At 38.2% G+C, this 20,810-nt stretch overlaps 4 protein-coding genes across 9 annotated transcripts in view; 1 reads left to right on the top strand and 3 right to left on the bottom strand.

Annotated features, from left to right (window-relative positions):
- LOC121957675 (collagen alpha-1(XIV) chain-like) overlaps positions 1 to 20,810 on the top strand; it is a 211,820-nt gene that overhangs the window by 175,338 nt on the left and 15,672 nt on the right. The window lies entirely within an intron of this gene.
- Positions 5 to 10,963, bottom strand: LOC121939535 (CD209 antigen-like protein C). 4 transcript variants are annotated; one of them, XM_042506400.2, is made up of 7 exons: positions 3,647 to 3,890; positions 3,338 to 3,448; positions 2,709 to 2,798; positions 2,497 to 2,592; positions 2,038 to 2,180; positions 1,433 to 1,548; positions 5 to 1,082 (listed from the first exon to the last, which is right to left on the bottom strand). In XM_042506400.2, exons 1-7 carry the CDS (start codon positions 3,795 to 3,797, stop codon positions 959 to 961), a joined length of 831 nt encoding a protein of 276 aa, XP_042362334.2. In that variant the 5' UTR covers positions 3,798 to 3,890; the 3' UTR covers positions 5 to 958. The 4 variants fall into 4 exon arrangements, with proteins under 4 accessions (XP_042362334.2, XP_042362338.2, XP_042362337.2 ...); XM_042506404.2 differs by lacking the exons at positions 5 to 1,082; positions 1,433 to 1,548; positions 2,038 to 2,180; ... (2 more) ...; positions 3,338 to 3,448; positions 3,647 to 3,890 and adding exons at positions 6,030 to 6,556; positions 6,918 to 7,021; positions 7,514 to 7,656; ... (2 more) ...; positions 9,150 to 9,269; positions 10,625 to 10,963; XM_042506403.2 differs by lacking the exons at positions 5 to 1,082; positions 1,433 to 1,548; positions 2,038 to 2,180; ... (2 more) ...; positions 3,338 to 3,448; positions 3,647 to 3,890 and adding exons at positions 6,030 to 6,556; positions 6,918 to 7,024; positions 7,514 to 7,656; ... (2 more) ...; positions 9,150 to 9,269; positions 10,625 to 10,960.
- On the bottom strand, positions 11,276 to 15,003 carry LOC121957678 (C-type lectin domain family 6 member A-like). Its single transcript, XM_042506407.2, has 6 exons — positions 14,765 to 15,003; positions 14,143 to 14,253; positions 13,914 to 14,036; positions 13,698 to 13,822; positions 12,951 to 13,060; positions 11,276 to 12,388 (listed from the first exon to the last, which is right to left on the bottom strand). The coding sequence occupies exons 1-6, from the start codon at positions 14,919 to 14,921 to the stop codon at positions 12,250 to 12,252; spliced, it is 765 nt and encodes a 254-aa protein (XP_042362341.2). The 5' UTR covers positions 14,922 to 15,003; the 3' UTR covers positions 11,276 to 12,249.
- LOC121957680 (natural killer cells antigen CD94-like) lies at positions 17,001 to 19,722 on the bottom strand. Its single transcript, XM_042506414.2, has 6 exons — positions 19,355 to 19,722; positions 18,642 to 18,761; positions 18,420 to 18,542; positions 18,204 to 18,328; positions 17,921 to 18,030; positions 17,001 to 17,361 (listed from the first exon to the last, which is right to left on the bottom strand). Exons 1-6 carry the CDS (start codon positions 19,503 to 19,505, stop codon positions 17,223 to 17,225), a joined length of 768 nt encoding a protein of 255 aa, XP_042362348.2. The 5' UTR covers positions 19,506 to 19,722; the 3' UTR covers positions 17,001 to 17,222.

Below are 20,810 nucleotides of genomic sequence, written 5' to 3'. Positions count from 1 at the left end.
GATCCTGAACAGTTTTTAAGATCTGAGCTGAGTTACTGATGTTAATCCTGTCAAAAATAAAGCCATGACAAAATCTATGAAACATACAGTATGTGTGAAGCACTGCTGAATGTGTAGTAAGTGTTAAATGTGTCATCTTTCTAGGATCTTTACATGAACACCAGTTAATAATTATATTTGTGAGACAAACAGTAATGAGTTCCCTTCCCTTAATTTACAGTTACAGTCAGGAGGCGGGGTTTCCATTAACCCCAAAATGCGGGGGTTCCTCCAAAAAAACTCATTTATCGCAAAAAAAATTACACTTACATCAGGTGGTATTTCAGGCAATTTCAAAAAGCCATATTTTACAAAACTGCAATGTAAACTTTTTTTTGGTGTTCATAGGTCACATGATGCTCTAGCTATGTGCTCACTGGTAGGAACTGGCTTTAATCCAGATATAAGACACTTAACATGACAAGTATTAGATTTAGGGAATACTCTTGTCATGGCCAAAGTCACCATTTAATGACGCACTAGTGACATGAAGCCTCACACTAGCAGGTGAACACCAGCAGCTGGTGACTGCAGGTGTATTTAAGGAAACACATTAAACAAACTCACTTGTTATATAAACATATTCATCAACTATTTAAACCAAAGTGAAGACAACACACTATTGTGTAATTGGGTAATTCCTTCAGGACTGCAAGCTCATGTAGGGATGAATTCTGATAAGACTGTGCGTTATTGTGACTTTCTCAGGATGTGTTGTTCATTGTGACTGTGGTTTAATAAAAAAGAATAAAAAAAAAAAAAAGACTGCGTTATAAAGAGCAGGCGAACAAAATGTATATATTCCAGGTTATGAAGCATGCAAGACAGAATAATGAGATAAAAAGTAAAATTGTAAATTGGTGTAATTTTGCAAAGTTGATCCCAACACCCTCCACCTTCATCAAACAACACAAAACATCTATTTCTCACAGATCCAGTTCTGATGAGTGTCGTACAGGCTTTGCGTCCATTGTCCTTGTTGATTGCAGCATGTTACAGCCTGTCGGTATAAACTATACTCAGGCAGTCCTGGTGCCCAGAACCTGTCAGACAAAAAAAATTCATTTTAACGGGGCTGAAACTTGGGATTATTGACAATTTATGATAGATGTTAAAATTCACTTTTAATATTTGTGTTCTCTTTAATCTATAAATTGATTTTTAGTATTTTTTTTATTTAGTTTTGTAAATTGGTGTCATCTGTAAAGGCTGCCAATGACGGAATAAGGCCTTGTTAAACACTTCCATCCTTCTGTTTTCAGTTTTTAAGGGATTGCACTTTATAACTCGATGTTGGTACAACTTTAAAAAGATTTTTGATTTTCTTATTTCAGTGACAAACAATAACAATGGTGGAATTTTGACGGAAACAAAAAACTTTCATTTGTCTCACATTTCTGTCAGAGGTGATGTGTCCACCCATTCCCATTTAGCATGTTCCCCTTCTGTCCATTTTAGTTGTAGTCCAATCCAGGACTCTCCGTCCACACTCAGCTCAGTGACAAACTTCTAGTAGACAAGAGACAAAAATCAGCCATAACACACAGACGAGGGATCCACTCTTGTGCACTACACACTGAGGACTGAACACAACAGCATGATGGTGAATACACGTACAAGTTCATTTTTAGTTTTATCAGAAAGCATTTTAAAAAGAAAAGTAAACACGTAAACATATTTTCATGGTTTGTTTAAACAATTTAAGTCGTCTTCATTGATGTATAAATATAAACATACAGTCTTTAGCTCTTCGATTTTGATGATTGCAGAGGTCTTCGTACTCATGAAAAGGTTTCTGCAGTTTCTCTTATCTCTGTTATTGTCTTTTACTTAAACATGGCTGATGAAAAACCTGAGATCAGACCATCTGGTGCTACTGTTATATCAACTTTATTTCATGTTTATTCAAATCTTTAATTTTCATCAGGCTAAAAACAGACGTAACAGATCGCTGGCTGTTACATCTGTGATCACTGACGGTGAAACAAACACACTCACCTGTTCCTCTTTGCTGTTTATAACCACCAGATCTGCTCCTCTCTGCTGACAGTAATCTCTGCTTCCTTCCCAACTTTCCTTCTCATCAGATTTAAAGTAACAACTGCCTCCAAATCTCCTCCATCCATCAGGACACCATTTACCTTCATGTTAAACAAGTGTTTCAAAGATAGATTTCATGTCATTCAGTGTCAAAGTGATAAAACTTTACTCTCAGTGTTCAGTTAAAGCCGCCCATCACCTTTTCACTTTCAGTTTGGTAACTCTGTAAATACTTTTATATTTTTCACTCAGGTTTTTCATCACATTTGTCACTTTCTGTTTATAACAAAAAAAGTTTAAGTAACAGAAACCTTCATCAGCATGAAATAATTCCAATTAAAAGTAAATGTAGGCAAGTAATATTACGTACATTTGTATAATTCAGGAGTTTGCTTCTAGTTTTTAAACTTTTCTCACCTTCAATTTTGTCCCTCAGCTGCTTCACTTCTTCCTGTAACTGGCTGTGATTTTCTCTCAGTATTTTGTAGCTGCTCTGTAACTGACTGTAGTCGACTGCCACGTATTGAGAAAAACAGTATTAGATGAAAGTAAGACTATGAAAATATTTATGCTCAGTAAGCAGTTTGAAGTAAGACCTGTGAATTGGTGGATTTTCAAATTGTTCTTACTTGACATCAGTTCTTGGAGCTGGCTGTAGCTGTTGTTCAGTTGGTCGTATCTGGTCTTCAACTCGTCTTTTTCCAAAGTAACTGAAATATCTAGTGAGAAACGCCACAAATAAGACCCAAACCAACAGCACCGAATCATTCGTTACATCAAAAACAGAATTAAATTACTGCCACTCTCACTATTTCTAACTGGAATTTAGTTTTTATGCGTATCTGTCCTTTACCTGCCAAGTATGTTGGCATGTCGTTACTATGGATAACTGACTCGCTACCTGAAGTAATAAGTGTGAACAGGAAACAAACAGGAAATTGTGCTCAAAATGGATTTGCATGCCACATGTTCACTGAAAGAATTAACTTTACAGGTTAATATGTATGTTTATGAAATGAAATGCTCTCTTATCTTCTACACTGAACGACAGCAGTATGATCTTACTGTTCTTCCTAAAAAAAAACAAAGATTGACAAGACACCACGAATCAGACAAAAAAAGTCACATGAAGTGCTGATATAACATATAGACATCTGCCCTTTTTATTATCTAACAGAATAAATCTCCAAGCATGACATTTTAGAAACAGAGAGGGACCTAAAATATGAAAGCTTGGATTAAAAACTTCAGTCCTCACAGCGAGTGTAGAGTCCAGCAATTATCAGAAGATACATCACTCCCAGAGTCACTGTAGCAGCACTGAAACACCTTCTCTTCACAGCTACAGGGTTGTTGTGAGTGTGTGGATCTACAGAGGCAAAATATATAGAGAGCATGCTTTATTATTCTTGTTAGAGGTTTAAATTGGCCTTTTTGAACTTTAGACTTTTAGTTAAGCTGTTGTCACTCTATCCGTTTTGAATTATCACTCATTATCTAGTTGACATCGAGCCGCACAAAAACTGGCAGTACCGTCCTGTTTATAGCTTTATTATTTCAGACTTACTGGCTTCGTGTGACCTGAGATCAGCCTGGTGCTCTTCATCCTCTGAGATCTCCACCTGCTCCTCTTCCTCCTCTTCTCTGTTCTCTTGGACTTTTCTGGTGTATCTGACATTCAGGCTCAGATCTGGAGCAGCAGGAGAATCAGCAGACATGTTGAGAGACTGAACTGAACCTTTTCTGCTTTAACTGTTTGTCTTTGAGCTGAGCAGTCGTCAACACAGGAAGTGACATCAGGACAGCCCGCTGACACACATGCGCACGTGAACACGTTTATTAATGGCAGATGAAAAGTCCCACTTTACTTAAACTTGACTGAAATGAAAGTATTCAGTCATTCAGTCATTGTAATCATGAAAACCTTCAGATAAACTGTCTGAAAATATATTTGAAGTTGAGAATAAAAACTGCCTTTCTTTGTTTTCTTACTTTGACATAAAGGCCATTTAAGGTTTTGTACATGCCTGCATACACACTTGTCTCTGACACAGGAAATGTGATGACAAAGGACAATTATTTATAGTATGTGTGGTTGAGGAACTAGAATGACAACTTTTATATGCAACAGTTAGTATTTCATAGAAAACATGATAGAAAATCTTCCTTACTGACACACAGTGAGAATGTGAGAATTACCTGAAGTTCAGCTGGTTAGGATGAAGCTCTGCTACGTGCGCAATTAGTAACATACAGAGGGTTGATAATAGACCCTAAACAGTGGGAAGAAGCCCAAAATGAAGATCTGACATGGGTGACCAATGTTAATCCTGTCAGAGATAAAGCCATGATGAAATCTATGAAACATACAGTATGTGTGAAGCACCGCTGAATGTGTAGTAAGTGTTAAATGTGTCATCTTTCTAGGATCTTTCCATGAACACCAGTTAATAATTATATTTGTGAGACAAACAGTAATGTGTTCCCTTCCCTTAATTTACAGCCTCAGTCAGTAGGCAGGTCTCCATTAACCCCCGAAATGTGAAAATTTAAATTGCTAATATAAGATCCGCCTTACTGAAACATGTCAATTAAAAAAAAACATACCATTTATCACAAAAAAGGTTTTTACACTAGCATGAGGTACTATTAAGGCAATTTGAAAAAGCCATATTTTCACAAAATTGTAATGGAAACACATTTTTGGATTTTTATGTGTTTTATCTGGGTTTTTTTATGTGTTATGTGATCGCTCACCTAACACGCCTACGTGGCCTTGAATTGGAAATAATGACGGCTAGTGCGGTGGCTGCAATAGAAATGAAGCTGCTGATGTTTTGAACATCCATCGCCATGGTTACTGGGATGTTATCACCAGAGGAGAAGTTGTACAGCGTCACTCAGATATTGATATTGATATTGAACAGCTCTGTAAAACACTGATGACATTCGATGACAAGACTCCTAAAAGTCTGGTGATACCGTATCCATGCATGACAACTGCGTTGTAGTTCAGGTTTGGTTACCATTATGCAACTAAAACACATGAATCCATGTACGCCTCGGCCGACACACACATTTTGGGCTGATTTGATAGCTTTTTCAAAGCAAAGAACTTAAGTGTTAATGCAAGCAGGCATCACGATGAAGAGAAATCTGATTCAACATCGGAGGTATCTGTCTCTCCTAAAAACATTCAAATCTTTTCCTCCTTCAAGCTGTAACTGCATTAATAAGTGACCTGTTGATGTGACTCCTACCAGGTGTGTCCCTTATGATGATGACTAAAGTAACAGCTCAAGTAAAACTGAAAAAGTCATCAGCTGTGTTGTGCGACGTCTCCAGCGAGTTGAACGCTTGAACTCTTTTATTTGATTCTTTTCAGTGCGACCACTGAATCATCTGTGAGAGACAGCAAAACTTTTCTTTGAATTTTAGAACAGGCTATTTATCATGAAAAATACTGTATGAGATAACTTCTTCTCTGTGAAGTATACACGTTTGGATTATATGTATTTTGGGGCTGTTATTGTTTCGTTTGTGTTGCCTGCTCTCTCCCAGCATTTGCCTACTTGAGACTGCTGTGCAGAGGACTTTAGATTTAGATGATAACACTTTAATCTCACATGTGGTCCATCTGTTCAGGTCTTCCATGTGTATTAGTGTGTGCATATGAGTTTAGTATTGGCTAGTTATCTAAAACTGTTGTTGTTGGAACTAGAGCTTAAATGCACAGGTCATTTCTCTTGTGGCTCTTTTTGGCAGTTGCATCATCAGGTGCATTACCGCCACCCTCTGGACTGGAGCTGTACTGACCCTGATTTACTCAGGAAAACAGAGACTGATTGTAATTAGACTGTCGTGGCTAACGGACTGGTTAATGCCAACTGAAGCTTATCAGATTGCATCTAAATTTAACCCAGATATGAGACATTTAAAATTGTCAAACGTTATATGAGATAAAAATATTTATTAAAGTCAAAGCCAGTATTTAATGTGGGTTAATGACATGAAGCGAGATGTATCAAAGGAAACAGGAACAACCTTCACTCAACACATACAAAAATATTCATCAACTACGTGAACCAAAGTAAAGATAACCTGCGTTTCCATCTTTTTATTAACTGTTATTGTAATAATTCCTGCAGGACTACAGAATAAAAGCAAACGTAGATGTATGGATGACTTGTAGTTTTTGCAGTATGAAGGGCAGAGGAGCAACATCTCTGTGATCCAGGTTATTCAGCATGTAACAGAAAAAACACTTCAACAAATGTAAATGAAAATTGGTCTGATTTGGCAAAGCTGTTCCAACACCACCCACATTCATCACAGACCACAAAACATCTTTTTCTCACAGATCCAGTTCTTCTTATAATAATTATAATAGTAGTCTTGTCTCCATTCTCCTTGTTGGTTGCAGCATGTTGCAGCCATCCTGTAGTCGTAATTTTCTGGCAGTCCTTGTGCCCAGAATCTGTAAGACAATTCAAAAGTCCTTTGAACAGGGCCTTAACTTGTGATTATTATCAATGTAACAAACTATTAAAGTTCACTCCAAATATTTATGTTATCTGTAATCAATAAATTAATTTTAGTAACTTGTTTAGTTTTGTAAACTGATGTAATCTGTAAAAGCTGCCAATGAAAGAATTCATCTCTGTTCAGCACTTCCATCTCTGTTTTCAGTTATTTAAGGGATTGCACTTTATATAACTCGTCATTGCTAAAACTTTTTTTGTAAAAAAAAATAGTTTGATTTCCTTATTTTACTGACAAACAGTAACTTTAGTGGAAATGTGACTGAAATAAAAAATACTTAAATTAAGATGTCTCACATGTCTGTCAGAGGTGATGTGTCCACCCATTCCCATTTATAACCACTGTCTCTTTGTTTTAGTCCAATCCAGGACTCTCCGTCCACATTCAGCTCAGTGACAAACTTCTAGTAGACAAGAGACAAAAATCATCCATAACACACAGATGAGGGATCCACTCTTGTGCACTACACACTGAGGACTGAACACAACAGCATGATGGTGAATACACGTACAAGTTCATTTTTAGTTTTATCAGAAAGCATTTTAAAAAGAAAAGTAAACACGTAAACATATTTTCATGGTTTGTTTAAACAATTTAAGTCGTCTTCATTGATGTATAAATATAAACATACAGTCTTTAGCTCTTCGATTTTGATGATTGCAGAGGTCTTCGTACTCATGAAAAGGTTTCTGCAGTTTCTCTTATCTCTGTTATTGTCTTTTACTTAAACATGGCTGATGAAAAACCTGAGATCAGACCATCTGGTGCTACTATTATATCAACGTTATTTCATGTTTATTCAAATCTTTAATTTTCATCAGGCTAAAAACAGACGTAACAGATCTCTGGCTGTTACATCTGTGATCACTGACGGTGAAACAAACACACTCACCTGTTCCTCTTTGCTGTTTATAACCACCAGATCTGCTCCTCTCTGCCGACAGTAACCTCTGCTTCCTTCCCAACTTTCCTTCTCATCAGATTTAAAGTAACAACTGCACCCAAATCTCCTCCATCCATCAGGACACCATTTACCTTTATGTTGAACAAGTGTTTCAAAGATAGATTTCATGTCATTCAGTGTCAAAGTGATAAAACTTGCAGTTTGGCAGTTTAGCTAAAGCTCTGTCTTGCCTTCCATGTTTCTTTTGGGTTATTTCCTCTGTATTTATTTCAATTTTTCACTTGTTTCACTGTTTTGTATCATACTTTCTGTGACTTTCTGTCTGTAGCAAAATTGTTCAACGGCTTGAAACAATTGTAGTCAAAAGTGAAGACAGTCAACTTATATTATGTGAGTTTTTATCTTACAGGCGTTTGCTGTTAGTTTTCAAACTCTCACCTTTAATTGTGTCGTTCAGCTGCTTCACTTCATCCTGTAACTTGCACTGATTTCTGCTCAGTGTTTGGTAACTGTTTTGTAACTTAGTATAGTTGAATGTTAAGTCTTGAGAAAACAATAGATACATGTAAGACAGTATGGAAATATTTGTGCGCAGTGGGCAGTGGATCCTGTATATCATGATATTTTGAAATTGTTCTTACTTGACATTAGTTTGTGGAGCCAGCTGTAGTTGCTACTCAGTTCCTCATACCTGCTCTGCAGATGATGATGTCCCAAAGTGACTGAAAAATAAGAGAAGAGAAGAACAGTGTTTTCTTGCTGAGCTGTGGTGAAAAGGATGTCCTGGTAGTTGCGTGTTGGTTTGCTGCTGGGACACCAAACCAACAGCAACACTGGGACCACTTCATTTCACTCATATCAGCTTCAGCTGAATGTTAGTGCAGAAAGAAAACCGTCAATTTTGTCCCTCTTCTTTTATTTTATTTTTTCTTTTGGGGGGGTTGTCCATCCCTCCATCCCATTCTTGAACGCCATATCTCAAGTACACAGCACAAACGTTCACTTGGACTCAAGGATGAACTGATGTGATTTTGGTATTCAACTGAATTTCTGATTTCTGAACACCATATCTCAAATACACCTTGAGGATTTTTGTTTTTTTTTTTTTCTAAATTTGGCACAAACATTCACTTAGACTCAAGGATGAACTAGTTAGGTCTCAGTGGTCATTGGTCAAAGGTCAAGGTGTGACCTTGCATCCAACTTATTCCTATGAACATGATATCTCTTCAGCGCTTTTAGGGAGTTTCTTGAAATTTAGCAACGGTTACTTAGTCTTAACACTGCACAGGTTAGAATTTGGTGGTCATAGGTCAAGGTCACTGTGACCTTGCATTCATCTCATTCTCGCATGGGAGCGTACAACCACGTGGCAATACTTCTAGTTCTTACATTTTCTTGTGTGAGAATGGGAGTGCTGAACGGGCAGTATGAACAGTGGGAATGGTTACAAAGACCGGTTACTTTGTCAGCAAATGTATGTCATGTTAGTTTTGTATTAAGACTTACAGAAAGATACGAATCTCTCCCTTAAAGCATGAGGCTGATGCTCCTCACCATTAGAGTGCATCAGTGAATACTGTTTCAGTATGTGGTGGTTGTGTGGTGTTGAATTTTCTCTTACATAGTATGGATGAGAGGATGATTCCAGTTATCATCAGAAAGCACAGCACTCCAAAACAGTATGCAGCAATCCTGAAAGTCCTCCTTTGGACGGTCGGAGAGTGCTTCTCAGTGTGCAGTCCTAAAACACGGAGTGGGTTCATGAAGACAAAGATTATATTTTTCACTCAGTTTCTGTCATTCCCCTGTTTCGATAACATTTTACTCAGCAGCTTCACTGCTTTGGTTGGGTGACATTTTGGGAGTGTGGGAGTGACGAGACAAAGAGACTGAGTCACATCAAATCTGTTTACTCTCACAACAACAACACATGCTCAGGACAAACGCACAGTCAACCGGCAGGAAGACTACAACAAAGCTCTCTCCTCCATCTCCCAGAATCCCCTTCTGTCAAATCTGGACTCTGCTAATCAAAGAAGCAGCAGTCTGGTGAATGTCTACGTAACATTTCTATAATGTGGGTCACCACAACATCTCTGTCACATTTTAAAGAAGTCATTTGAACACTCAAAACCAAGTACTATTCTAATACTAACCAAGTAAAACAAATTTGACCTCATCTGAAATGTCTGAATTGCCCAGCTGACTCAACATTAAGCTGCGTTACAGTGACTTAGCATCTTCCCCTCTTCAATCTCTCTCACAATCTTTCTCCTCTCTGCATCAATAATTATATTCAGCAGACCTTCTAATGCTGCACTTCTCCTTTTCCTTTCCTGCGTGGTTTCTCTTTGCACTTTTATAAACTGTCTTTACCAGAATTAATGCCTCAGATCTCAGAAATGAAATTTGTCAGTTAAATGATACTGTAAGACAGAATTATGACAAATGATGCACAATGAAAAATGGCTTCCAGTTTGTGTTTTAGAAAAGCAACATGAGTCATAAACTCAGAGAGGTACTCAAGCAGAACATTATCCAAACTTCAACACTTACACTGTACATGTAGGCCTATAAAAAGACACATACATGGGCTACAGTTCCCTGGGACTGAAAAAAATCAGTCTAACAAGTTTAACTTAGTGTTAAAAGTACACCCGCACAAACAAATTAGCAAAATGACTTACGATGTATTGATATACAATATTTCAGCCCAGTCAGAAGTCACTAAGAAGAAGATGTTGGCATTGTACGGATCTGAAGTCACATTTGTATGTTTCATATATATCATACCAATGTTTTCTACGGAGAAATTGCTGCATTTACAGTCAGGATGGAACCACAAAAAGGGGTAGTTTATCAATATGTAGCTCGGTTTTTGCCAGGTTGCACCACCAAAACCAGCCCAAACATGTTCTCTTCCTCAACATTTTTTATGCCCACAACTAACCACATGCACAGCGTTGTTGAAACAATAAAAACGGAAAATTTAATCACATAACATAATACGGTACAAATGTCATGTATCCGTGGTTTGCAGAAATGTACAATGCCAACATTTACACTGGTCATTGGGCTGTATCATTTTTCACTCACCTTCTTTGTGTGACTGAATATCGGCGTGATCATCTCCGATAGTGTCCGTACTCTCGTAGATATCCACCTCTCTTTCCTCCCAGTCTATTTTGTCCTCCTGCACATCCCTGATGTATCTCACTTTCTTTGATAAATCTGGTTTGGCATAAATTTCTGAGGACATTTTTAGAGGACTTTTGATGCACTGCTAACAGCGCTGTGTTGATCTGTTACTATGCTGCTGGTAAACTTTAATGTGTACTGGTAAAGTATGCAGTACTTTCTGTGCCAGAATATTCAATGATGTTATACGAGACACTAATGCTGCTGCCCGGCTTTTGTCTGGTTTCAGAGACGAACAAAAAGGAAGTACTAGTGTACGCACCCACACACACACACACACCCACACACACACACACACACACACACACACACACACACACACACGCACACACACCCACACACACTTACTTACTTACTTACTTTATTTAAGTATTTGGATTTAGGAAACTTTAAATTCATGGTTGTAAATCGTAAAAGAAAATAAACTTAGTTAAAGAATGGTGAGAGTTTTCTGTGGGCACCAATAAAATACACGCAGTAATAAATCTGCCCATATTTCTTCACACCTTGGTTTAACGCTACATACACACACGTACACAAACACACAGCAGCAGTTTGGCCAAAACAGGAAATGTGGCCTTCTCATTTATTTCTGTCAAAGAAACCATGTTTTCCTGTTAAGTCAAGTGAAAATGTGACAGTGAATGAGTTGAAACAGATATTCTGCTTTGAAATACAGTTTTAGACTGTTTGTCTTTTAATCCATGACTTTACAATGAAGACTTTTACCACTGTGGGCCAGACTGCCCTGAAAATGATTGTGATGACACACAGAAAACTAAAATGTTATGGGTAGTGCTCCCCCACAAAGTCATAAGATTTGTATCATCAATCACAAAAATAGAGATTGCTTCAAGTCAAGTTTTTGGTTTTTTTGTTTTTTTTGTTGGTATGCAGTGTACTTCTTGGGATGTTTTGGTCCCCAGAGTTAGCTTTAGAGTGAGCGCTCCTCACTGTAGTCTGCTGTCTAATACAGGCAGCTGCCTGGAGACCAGGCTCTGTCCCACAAGGCTCTGAGATAACGTTATCTACTGCTTTCTGTGTAAAGGTGGTGAATTTACAGCCAACAGTAACTTAATGTGAGACAGTCTCCTGCTTTGTTTGATATCAAGCATCAGCAAAATGTTGCACATTTCCGATCCGTCGTGATCTGATTACGTGAATGTCACCGTCACACTGGACCTCTTTCAAGCTGTCAAACTCTGTTTGGTTAAAGACAGAACAAATAGTCCAATATTTATGTCGACCTGCCTCGTCTCGTTCAGCAGTAAAGGGCAGATTGCTGTGAAATTTAGAAGTCTGTGTTTTTCTTTGAATATTATTTTGTTTTCTTTATTATCATGAAGATTTCTGCCTTTTTGTAGTCAACCATGTTTCACACACGAGTAATGTCTTACATTTAACTTTCTCATGTTTGTCTTTATTAAGATGTTTTTAAGGGAGGGCAGTAAGAGCTCATGATAAAGAGAGTAAAGGTCCTCAGCAAGAATCAAACCCATAACAACACAGCTGCATGTCACATGTCAGACTGAACAGATCCGTCTCTCACAGATCCATCGTTTGGATCCCTCGTTGGTTTGATCCCAGGGTCCCTTCAGATTAATGTATGCTGTCGATGCAGCCCCGTGTACAGGGTTAGGCGTCACCTCTGGCTGCCAGGGCCTGTCGAACAAACGTTATAATGTTTCACATAAAAGCCACAAAACATTATTGATCTCAGATTATGGATGCTGTGGTCTCATAAAATGAATTCAGGACTGACACTACACTGGACCTTCATATGTGTTTTCTTTATGTCTTTTAATGAATGTGTTCAGCTCAGAGGGCAGCTCGGAGGAGGCTCAATATAAACATGATGGCGCCCCCATGTGGTCGAGCAGTAGACTCTGAGTTCATCGCCCGGAGCCGTCAGTGCTTCAGCCTCTGAATGTGTTGGCACAAAGCGTGTCAAATTCAGCTCTTCAGATTTAGATTTTTTTACTGATTAAATACACACTAATCTTTATTTTCAGCCCAACAGCTAAACGCCAAACACATCATGTTCCTCTGATGGCAAGTTCATCCATAGGAAGATTTTATATTAATTTATATTTATATTTATTCAGAAATACTAGCATTGTATGAAAACAAGATTTTTTAAAAAAAAAAACATTTTTTCCAGTTAATAGCCATAAACAGTGAGTTTGACATATGATGATATTAAAAGAAACCAAAATGTTCTCACCAATAATTTGTATTTGATTTATCCACCCATTGCCATTCCCAAGCCTTTCCCCACTGGTCTTTCACTGGCTGCAGGCCGATCCAGGAATCTACATGTTCACTGACAAAATCCTAAAAATGTAGCAAAAGAGCAGATTATTATTCCTCTGTTAATACACTAATGTTTCTGTGTAATAAATACACGCTTCATGTTCTGACCATTTCTGGAAGAAAGAAGTCCTCCAGGGGAAGTAGCAATGAAAAAGAAACACCACAATATAATCGTCTTGTTGTTGCAAATAATTTATACAATGTTTGTACAGGAAGTTTCTGTCCCAATCTTAAGGATCAATAAAAGTGATTGTTAGAAGTTGCTACTGTACTAAAGCAGTGTGTAATATGAGGGAGCCGCGTTCAGACTTGTTCTTTTAAATGTTAAAGTGTTCAATTCTGTTTAATAAGAGGAATAAGAATTAACAAACAATACTTAATCTACAACCTACCTAGTAATATCAGACACTTGCTTTTGGAGTAAAAACTAAGAGATTATAATTATTATAATAATATTAGATTAGAAGAATTACATTATAACTGAAAATACTCAATAACAGGGGTTTCTTTGTCTGACAGGAATTTCCAAAAGCAGTATAAACCCAAATATAATCGCGCACACCTACACTCATAAAATAAGCTTGTACAGAAACTTATGTCATGCAAAAAGTAGACATGCTGTACATACGCAGATGTAAACATGTCAGTAGACACTCACATGTTCAGCTTTGTCGTTTATTACCACCAGATCTGCTCCTCTGCTCTGACAGTCCCTCCTGCTCTCTGTCCAGCTTTTCCTCTCAGTGGATTTGAAGTAACATCTGCATCGAAATCTCCTCCACTCTGTTTATCCAGAGTTTCAGCGACAGCTTTCAAATAATTTAATGGCAAATATACACAAGACCTCAAATGTTCCTTTTTAAGTATTTCTCACCTGTGATGTTCCCCTTTGTCTGGTCCTCTGTCTGGCAGAAACTGTCACTCAGGTTGGTATAACGTCTCTGCAGCTCGTCATAACTGCTGCTGAGCTGGTTGTATTTCACAATGGCTGAACTATCTGGTTAAAACCAAAAACAAACAGCACAGTAAGTTAAAATCATACCCACTGATCAAGGTTTTGAGTGATTTGAGAGATGACATTAAAACAAGGACAAAGTCCTCACAGAGTCTGAACAGGACAACGACTCCAGCTACCAGCAGGGGGCCCAGGACCAGAGCAGCAGTTCTTAAAGGGTTTCTTTGCACAGCTGCGAGACGCCTTTGAGTATGTGCTCCTGTGTACACAGAGAACACATTTTCATTGAGGCAGCTCGTCTGAACAGACAAGAACCAAGACATTAAGGATCCTATTTAATGACTGAGGATGTAAAATGTTGCATTTGCAAGGGAAATGCCCCCCAAATTTTTTTTTTTATAATAACGAGAGCCAGTAAACAGTGAGTGGATTAATTTTCCAATAAAATATAATCTTTCACTTACATTTCAAGTTCTCATCCATCGTCTCGTATTGTTGTCTTTATTAAATTGATTGACATTTGCGATATTGCTATTTCCTCATATATTGGTGATAATTCATTATTAAAGAATTGATTAATTTTATGTCTGTTCTTACATCTGTTTTTTTAAATTTATTTGTTTATTTTTGTCGTAGTACCTGATTTGAAAATACTTCTTCCATTTTGTCACTTTTTTGTGTCACTCTGAAAACCCCATGAAAAGCACACATGAAAAGAAAAACACAGTAATAATATGTATTGATTATACAGAATTTTAATACCTACGTACCCCCACCCTGTGTGGAAATATCACCACGATGGTCCGTGTCCACATTCTCGTAGTTGTCCTCCAGAGTGTCCACCCTCTCCCCGCCGTCCTCTCTGGCTCCTCTGCAGTATCTCACATTCTTTGTCAAATTTGAATTTTCACAAATGTTTGAAGCCATTTTAAGGTGAAAAACATGTGAAAAGTCAGTTTTACAGGAGTCAATGCTGCTGTCTCTGTTTCTGTCTCTGGCCCTCTGTTCAAACGACCACATTAAGGAAGTGTTGACAGAATAACACCCTCACATTTTCAGGAAACACATGTCCGAGCTACATTTTTGAGATTTGTGATCTGTGGTTTGTCAATTCTGCTAGAGCACTGAAAAATGTCCACAGAATTCAGATTGTTTGCAGATAATGACGTTAAAATGTCTGCTGTGCTGCTGTGTCACAGAATAGACTAGAAAGGGGTGAAAACTATGCTTAAACCCCCGAACTGTGTAGCACGGCAACCGTTGTGAATATAACAGGGTCAAATGATGGAATAGAAACAGCACATCTTGGGCCAAACGATGAACATGAACTGACAGATGGTTTTAAAATGTCCTATTTTTAACATCTCATCCTGAAGCAACAATTCGGCTGATACGGCCGTGCTGCAGATGTAATATAGTCGGTTATCATCACTGCCGCCATTTTGTCAAAGCCATCATTTCAAGCTATCAGATGTTACACCCTCAAAACAGAGTCATAAAAACCAGATGTGACCAAACTCAGAACTGAGGAAGAAAAAGCTTTAAAAAACGGTTAGGAACCGTATTTGGCTTTTCAAAGTCTGATGTGAAGCATCAGCAATGGATTTTCCTGTTTCTGTGATTACCAATCCCTGTAATCAAATGTATTTTTGGCGAGGCTCAGACTTGGTGGTATTGACAGTAAAATCGTGTATTTATTGCAACAGTCTTAGAGAGTGTGATCAGATAGCATTCAGGTATGATATGACTCCCCGTCCCACAGCTGAAGACGAAACTCGCAGGACTTATACAAACAGCCATGAAGATTGTCTGGAAAAATGAATATCATTATCTTCAGCTTCTGTGTGAGGAGTCTGTGCTTACGGAGGCGCAGAAGTGAACGACCCAACACACATCCCAAACCCTGAGTTTCAGCTGATGCCCTCAGGCCGACGGTTCGGACTGCCGAACCGTAGATTAAACCGGTATAAAAACCCGTTCAGTCCATTCTCTTCTAAGATACTAAACAGCAATAAGTCATTTTTTATGAATTTGAATACCTTATCTTTGACCTTACCTTACCTTATCTTTGACCTTACCTTACCTTTCACCATACCTTACCTTACCTTACCTTAGCTTACTTTGCCTTACCTTAGCTTACTTTACCTAACCTTACCTTATCTTTGACCTTACCTTACCTTATCTTTGACCTTACCTTACCTTTCACCTTACCTTATCTTACCTTACCTTAGCTTACCTTACTTTACCTTACCTTACCTTTGACCTTTCCTTACCTTATCTTTGACCTTTCCTTTCCTTTTACCATACTTTACCTTACCTTACCTCACCAAAGATGTTTTATAGATGATAATAAAATAATAATATGAAAATAAGTATTATTTCTCTTTCCATTACATAAGGTTAGAATAGATCATCGTGTCCAGCAAAAGGTTAGTATCACTGGAATTATTAGACACTAGTACAGAACCTTATAGTAACCTCTTTATGATAAAGATACACACACAACCCATTCAACTTTTCAATCATTTGACTCTCCAGCGTCTCCAGCTTGGTGGTTTCCTTTACTTCAGCCAGTAGAATGCATTGTCCAGTTTTAGTACAGTTCTTTTTAGCAGTTTGTTGCCTAAACTAAAACTGTTTTTTTAACCAAGTTGTCATATTTTGTTAAGAGAACATTTTACAACTGATGCATTAAAACAGATAAGTTGCCTTGGAACAAGGTATCAGACCATCTGCCTGTGAATCCATGATGAAACAGCACCAGACTTTCACCTCTGTGGGCCGGATTTCTCTGAAAACATTTGTGTTGGCACCCTGACGACACTAAGATGTGAAGGGCAGATTTCTGTGAAATTCACACGGTACTGCCGTGCACCACAGTGGATGAACCGTTTTCGTTCTGGATCCCTGTGACTTTTCCTCTAGTTACACTCAGGACAAACTGAACAGTTTTAGCTGCACCTGTTGCACTGTTCAGGCTCGAAGAGTAGCAGAAAAGTCTAACTGTGTGTTTCTTTCAATATGATTTTATTTTCTTTAACGTCATGAACATTTCGGCTTTTTTTTAAATCCACCATTTATCACTTCTGAGTAATGTCTTACATTTAACTTTCTCATGTTTGTCTTTATTAAGATGTTTTTAAGGGAGGGCAGTAAGAGCTCATGATAAAGAGAGTAAAGGTCCTCAGCAAGAATCAAACCCATAACAACACAGCTGCATGTCACATTTCAGACTGAAGAGATCCGTCTCTCACAGATCCATCGTTTGGATCCCTCGTTGGTTTGATCCCAGAGTCCCTCCAGATTAATGTATGTTGTCGATGCAGCCCCGTGTACAGGGTTAGGCGTCACCTCTGGCTGCCAGGGCCTGTCGAACAAACGTTATAATGTTTCACATAAAAGCCACAAAACATTATTGATCTCAGATTATGGATGCTGTGGTCTCATAAAATGAATTCAGGACTGACACTACACTGGACCTTCATATGTGTTTTCTTTATGTCTTTTAATGAATGTGTTCAGCTCAGAGGGCAGCTCGGAGGAGGCTCAATATAAACATGATGGCGCCCCCATGTGGTCGAGCAGTAGACTCTGAGTTCATCGCCCGGAGCCGTCAGTGCTTCAGCCTCTGAATGTGTTGGCACAAAGCGTGTCAAATTCAGCTCTTCAGATTTAGATTTTTTACTAATTAAAAACACACTAATCTTTATTTTCAGTCCAACAGCTAAACGCCAAACACATCATGTTCCTCTGATGGCAAGTTCATCCATAGGAAGATTTTATATTAATTTATATTTATATTTATTCAGAAATACTAGCATTGTATGAAAACAAGATTTTTTAAAAAAAAACATTTTTTCCAGTTAATAGCCATAAACAGTGAGTTTGACATATGATGATATTAAAAGAAACCAAAATGTTCTCACCAATAATTTTTATTTGATTTATCCACCCATTGCCATTCCCAAGAATTTCCCCACTGGTCTTTCACTGGCTGCAGGCCGATCCAGGAATCTACATGTTCACTGACAAAATCCTAAAAATGTAGCAAAAGAGCAGATTATTATTCCTCTGTTAATACACTAATGTTTCTGTGTAATAAATACACGCTTCATGTTCTGAGAGATTTACGACCACAATTAGAGAGAAATGTATTCAATGAGTTCCCCAAAAAGTCTTAGATCTTTAACTCTAACCTGTGACACTCACATGTTCAGCTTTGTCGTTTATTACCACCAGATCTGCTCCTCTGCTCTGACAGTCCCTCCTGCTCTCTGTCCAGCTTTTCCTCTCAGTGGATTTGAAGTAACAGCTGCATCGAAATCTCCTCCACTCTGTTTATCCAGAGTTTCAGCGACAGCTTTCAAATAATTTAATGGCAAATATACACAAGACCTCAAATGTTCCTTTTTAAGCATTTCTCACCTGTGATGTTCCCCTTTGTCTGGTTCTCTGTCTGGCAGAAACTGTCGCTCAGGTTGGTAAAACGTCTCTGCAGCTCGTCATTTCTGATCTGCAGCTGGACTTTTTCCAAAGCCGTTAAACTATCTGGTAAAAAACAAAAATAGAGGTGACTTAAAATTAAATCCATTGATAGAGGTTTTGAGTCACTCAGATTTGACATTACGACAAAGAAAAGGTCCTTACAGAGTACAGACAGCACAGTGACTCCAGCTGCCAGCAGGAGACACAGCAGACCCAGAACCAGTGCCGCGGGTTTAAAACGGTTTCTCTGGACCGCTGCAAAATGCTTTTTGGGGTGTGCTCCTGCAGAGGCAGAGGACACAGACAACATGTTTTGATTTAAGTCAACCTGTCTGAACAGACAAGAACAAAGATATTTACTTTACAGGAAACAACCCTCAGAGAGGGAAATATCTGATCCTGATACGTCGGCAGAAAGCTCCTCAGCTTGAGCTGACAGCTAGCTCACATATCTTCCAACTTATCACAAAAAAAGTTTTTACACTCGCATGAGGTGGTCTTTAAAGCCAAATTTCCAAAAACTGCAATAGGTCACATGATGCTATGGCCCTGTGCACACAGCGAGAGAGCACAGGTGAGGCCACCCTTAAAAAACCATCGTGCTGATGTTACAGGGATTTAAGTGTTTTACAGGACAAAAATCAAAGAGATACAAAAATATAAAAATATGTTATATAAGTATTAAATGCTTTGGTGTATGTTTATCTTTTGTTAAGGTTGTAAAATGTGCATCTCAGTTGTAAAGAAAACTAATCAATATTACCACAATCATGCACAAGTGTCATTTATAACGAAGCCCCTTATTTTATTTTATGTATTTCCTATATTAGCAATAATATTTAGTAAGGATTCAAAAATGTTACATAACTCTGTACCTCGATCCTGTGCACACACGTGTTGGTCTGAGTCCACACTCTGGTAGATGTCCACCAGTCTCTCCTCTCTGTCCCCGCTCTCCTCTCTGGCTCCTTTGCAGTATTTCACATTCATCGTCAAATTTGGGTCTTCATAAATGTTGGAGGACATTTTAAGGTGGAAGAAAGGTCGCTGTCACTTCACAGTAGTCTGAATTTTCTGTATAGTGCAGCGCGTTGCTGTCGATCTGTTGCTGTATTTATCTAACACAAGGTGCTTCTCTTTAGTTTGTATTTTTGAATCATAAATATGAAGCTTTGCTGTATTCTGATGCTGCTCTCTCTGCTGTCTGCGTCTGTCTCTCTGTTCAACACAAAGTCTTCAGGAAGTAGTAGCAGGAAAACACACACACACACACACACTGCCACATTTTTTGCAACTAACTGGCCGATGTTTTTAATCTTCCTTTGAGCTCTTAAAAAAACATTTTTCCCGATAAGCACAAACGTGCGCTGATTAACAGTTTTTAAGCTGTTATTTGCGATCTGTGGTTTGTCAGGTATGCGAGAGCTCGTAAAGGTGTTTCACAGAATTCAGATGAAGTGTCTGTGGTGCTGCTGTAGTTACACCAATAGTCTGCAAAAAAATATAACAAAACTGTTTGAACCTCTTAAATGTGTAGCACAGCAACTGTTTTCAGAACAAGGTCAAATAACAGAAACAAAATAATGGATCAAACAGTGAGCATGAGCTGATACAACATTCAAATGCTCTGGTTTTTAACATGGCGTCCTGAAGCAACATTTACTTTGATTAAAATGTCCTCGCTGCAGATGTGACATATCCTGCTATCAGCACTTACGTCATTTCCTTATCGCCATCATTTCACACTTTCAGATGTTAAACTTGATATGAAATATCGCCTTAAAGAGTGAGACGTAACCACAAGCCTACAGAAAAATAGATATCAAAGCTGAGCGTGATGAAGAGTTAAAACCCAACATCAATTTGTTTAACTTCACACTTTCTCAAAACGCGACTGTCATTTGTTTGTGGCTGCAGCGCAGAGCAGCCACAGGACTGTGCGTGGATCAGTGTGTACACGTGAATTAAAAAGCTGTAATGTAACGCAGTCATAGATAGTTCAACATCCAGCTCACATCTCCGAGACCATCAAGAATGTTTATCATATGAAATGATCTACGCTATTCCTCATGTAGACAAACACGATGTTAACCTTTTGAAAATGTGCTATATAACTTTCAGAAATAAAAATTTTAAAAAAACAGAAATTAATTCCATAATTGCTCAATAACACACTGATTTTACGAGGAGGCAACAGAAAGTAACTCTCTGATGAGTGTCGAGTAGATCTACGATGTCTGTCCCAAAAAAAATGGCAGTTGTATTTCTGGAGTTTTATAGTTTTATAGTTGGCATGAATGTTTAAATTAGCCACAGAGACCAAAACTGTTT

This window comes from Plectropomus leopardus, chromosome 17 (assembly GCF_026936395.1).
Source record: "Plectropomus leopardus strain MGB_pleo_1.0 chromosome 17, ASM2693639v1, whole genome shotgun sequence".
Taxonomy (NCBI): domain Eukaryota; kingdom Metazoa; phylum Chordata; class Actinopteri; order Perciformes; family Serranidae; genus Plectropomus; species Plectropomus leopardus.
Note: the sequence above shows the minus strand (reverse complement) of the source record. Positions and strands in the feature narration are given on the sequence as shown.